Source organism: Theobroma cacao, chromosome 4, assembly GCF_000208745.1.
Source record: "Theobroma cacao cultivar B97-61/B2 chromosome 4, Criollo_cocoa_genome_V2, whole genome shotgun sequence".
Classification (NCBI taxonomy): domain Eukaryota; kingdom Viridiplantae; phylum Streptophyta; class Magnoliopsida; order Malvales; family Malvaceae; genus Theobroma; species Theobroma cacao.
The window spans coordinates 19,424,428-19,428,017 of record NC_030853.1 but is presented as its reverse complement, the minus strand read 5'-3'; the positions used below and the strand labels follow the sequence as shown (position 1 = coordinate 19,428,017).

At 35.8% G+C, this 3,590-nt stretch overlaps 1 protein-coding gene across 1 annotated transcript; it reads left to right on the top strand.

The window, feature by feature from the left end:
* LOC18601857 (cytochrome P450 81D11) lies at window positions 255-3,286 on the top strand. The gene is made up of 2 exons (XM_018118645.1): window positions 255-1,199; window positions 2,493-3,286. The coding sequence occupies exons 1-2, from the start codon at window positions 303-305 to the stop codon at window positions 3,108-3,110; spliced, it is 1,515 nt and encodes a 504-aa protein (XP_017974134.1). The 5' UTR covers window positions 255-302; the 3' UTR covers window positions 3,111-3,286.

Genomic DNA, 3,590 nt, shown 5'->3' with positions numbered 1-3,590 from the left:
AATAAAAATATAAAAATTTATTTATATTTTTTTAAATATATATAATTTGAAAGGCTTTTTAGATATTATATCAATATTTTTTAAATTTATTTTTTTAATTTATTAACAAGACATTTCGTACAAAATGAAATGTTTACAACTGTCTTATGTCCCTTCGTTAATTTCAAGATTAAATCATGAAAAACGTTTTTAGCTCTATATATGTACATTTACAAAGCAAGCTCTTCTCATTTCCTTCCATACTACCAAAGAAAATTCCTTTTCATATTGAGCTCAAGAAGGAAACTAGCAAAATTGTAAACATGGAACCAGAATCAACTATCCTTTACTCATCTCTTTCTCTTATCCTTCTTCTCTTTTGCTTCAAGTTGTTGTTTCAAATCAAAACTTCCAAACAAAACCTTCCTCCAAGTCCACCTTCTCTTCCTTTTCTCGGCCACCTCCACCTTATAAAGAGACCCATCCATTGCTTTTACCATAGTCTTTCCCAAAAATATGGCCCGATTTTCTCCCTTCGGTTCGGCTCCCGCCTCGTAGTTGTAGTGTCGTCATCAACAGCAGCCGAGGAATGCTTCACCAAAAACGACATCGTTCTAGCTAACCGCCCCAAGTTACTCTTAGGCAAGTACCTTGGGTACAATTGGAGCACGGTCGTTGGCTCACCCTACGGTGATCAATGGCGCAACCTTCGTCGGATTAGTGCCATCGAAATCTTCTCATCCAGTCGCTTGAACGCCTTTCTAAGCATTAGAAAAGATGAAGTCAAGCGACTGTTGCTGAAACTATCGAGTGATGATAATTCTGGACAAGAATTTACCAAGGTGGAGTTAAGATCTCTGTTTGTCGACTTAACTTTCAATAATATTATGAGAATGGTAGCAGGGAAGAGGTACTATGGTGGGGACAGTGTGACGGACGAAGGCGAGGCAAAGGAATTTAGGGAGCTAATGAAGGAGTCTTTGGCGAGTGGAGGAGTTGCCCATCCAGGGGATTTTCTGCCCATTTTGAATTGGATTGGTGGAAGGAGTTACTTGAAAAAATTGATGAATCTTGGAGAGAGGATGGATGGGCTCTTGCAAAAGTTGGTTGACGAGGTTCGGGCTAAGAGGCAAGGGAATACTATGATTGATCATCTTCTTTCTTTGCAACAAACTGAGCCTGATTACTATACTGATCAACTTATCAAAGGCCAAATTCTTGTAAGAGCCCTGACCACTACCTTAAATTCTTATGTCTTTTATTTTAGAAAGAGGAGATTTCAATCCCACTTTTTGGCAAGTTATATATATATATACTTATCACTGTAATCAAATACTCAAAAATGTTATATTAATTTTAATGTTTAATAAAAAAACCCATAGTAATTGGATTTAGGGATAAAATATATATATAGTTTTGGCTTTGCAAAGAACATTTAGTTAATCCCTTGTTTTCTTCCTTTAGGATGTCAACCTCTAATCAGAAATTAAATTTAGCCTTCTCTAAGGGAAAAAGGAAAATCAAACTAGTAATGGGATTCTAGTGATGAGAGCTCTATATATAATATTTTCAATTGTTTGGTGAACGAACGATGGGCATTTTGATGCTTCTAATGAAACATTAGCTTTAATAGGGTTGGATTATTTTCAGTCCTGAGGCTAAGAATTTTGTCCCACTCCAATTTTCTTATTATTCATTAAAACGGACAAGTGACGGTGAATGCAGATGGGCATAGGTAACATCCAAAAGCCAAAAATATAAAATATGTCCGACATCATTTCTACTGCTCAAGAATCTTCAATCACACTAACTTTTTATCATGGGCAAACTAAAACTTTCAGCTAATCGCAACTAGCTAATAAGACTTATGTTTTAGTGTCTTACTCATGATTGCAAGGTTATTATGTTCTTTTTTTGGATGAAATTGAAAGGTTATTTTAAATCAAAACAGGTATCGACAAAAAAAAAAACTAATAATTAATGGATGCCCAAACTATTTTTTTTTAATTAGTAGTATAATTATCGCAAAGTTTTTATTTGGTTTAGGAAATTGCACGTGCATGCCACTATTAATATATTAAGAATGGTTTCCTCCCAGTCAAATAGCACTGGAATTTGCCAGTGAGGGATGACTGATGGTTCAAGATGACTCATGATAGGCATCGTCCAAGCCAGTGGTTTGTATATGTGGACCACTTTGGAACCGATCCAAGTCAATGATTCTTAAAATCCAAATTTTGTGGAAAGAGATTGTTTGAGTTGGTATTAATTGGAAGGTACCACGGCTGACACCACACGATGGCTTATCTACAAAAGATTAGTTGGCGCTCTAACAAAAACATAATGAGCTTATATTAATTAGTTTTATGGTACTTGTTGACCTTTCTCTTGCATTGTCTTCTTTAGAAGAAATTAATATAGAATCCATTGAAGAAAGTGTTTTATTTTAACTTGTGTGTAGATATTAATCTTTATGAGAATATAATTACAGGTAGAAATTATATATTGTGTAGGTAATGTTGTTTGCCGGAACTGATACATCAGCAGTCACATTGGAATGGGCAATGTCTAATTTACTCAACAACCAAGATGTATTGAAGAAAGCTAGAACCGAACTGGATAGTCAAATTGGTCAAGAAAATTTGATTGATGAACCTGATGTTTCCAAGCTACAATACCTTCAAAGTATCATCTTTGAGACCCTTCGGTTGAACCCTTCAGTTCCTCTCCTACTCCCACACATGGCGTCAACTGATTGCAGGATATGCGGATACGATGTGCCACGTGACACGATCGTATTGATCAATGCATGGGCTATTCATAGAGACCCGACGCTGTGGGATGATCCGACAAGTTTTAAGCCTGAGAGGTATGGAAATGGAGAGTGGGAATCATACAAGCTAATGCCTTTTGGATTAGGAAGAAGGGCATGTCCTGGAGCTGGCTTGGCTCAACGAGTTGTGGGCTTGAGCTTGGGTTCATTGATCCAATGTTTTGAATGGGAAAGAGTTAGTGAGAAAGAAGTTGACATGGCTGAAGGTGGTGAAATCACCATGCCTAAAGTCGTGCCATTAGAAGCCATGTGTAAAGCTCGTCCCATTGTCAACAAGGTTCTCACCAGAACTATTTAACATGGTTTTATGTTTCTAAGCGGCTCTCCAATAAATACAATTTGTGCAATGTGTAATAATAAGGGTTATCTCTCGTTATGTGTGTAGCTTAAGCTTCAACAGAGCCTTCATATGAATAGAAAAATATATCTTTAATAAGATTTTATTATCTCCCCATATGAATTCACCTTCAATAATTATTTGTAGAAGAATTCCTTTATTGAATCATATCATCGTCACATATTCTTGCTGGTGATTTCACTAAACAAAGGTTGTCCATGACTATTCAAGGAAAAAAATTACCTCAAATATAAGATGGAGGTCTTAGGTATATCTTAACGTCAAGATGATTATTTTAAGATATATTAGTCTGTTGCCCATGCGACGCGCTCCGGATGGTAAATTTTTTTTTTCAATTGAGTTGAGAATACATTGTGAAACAAATATGCAATAGCAATTATATTATCATATCTAATTGTTGATGTATATTGACATGTATAA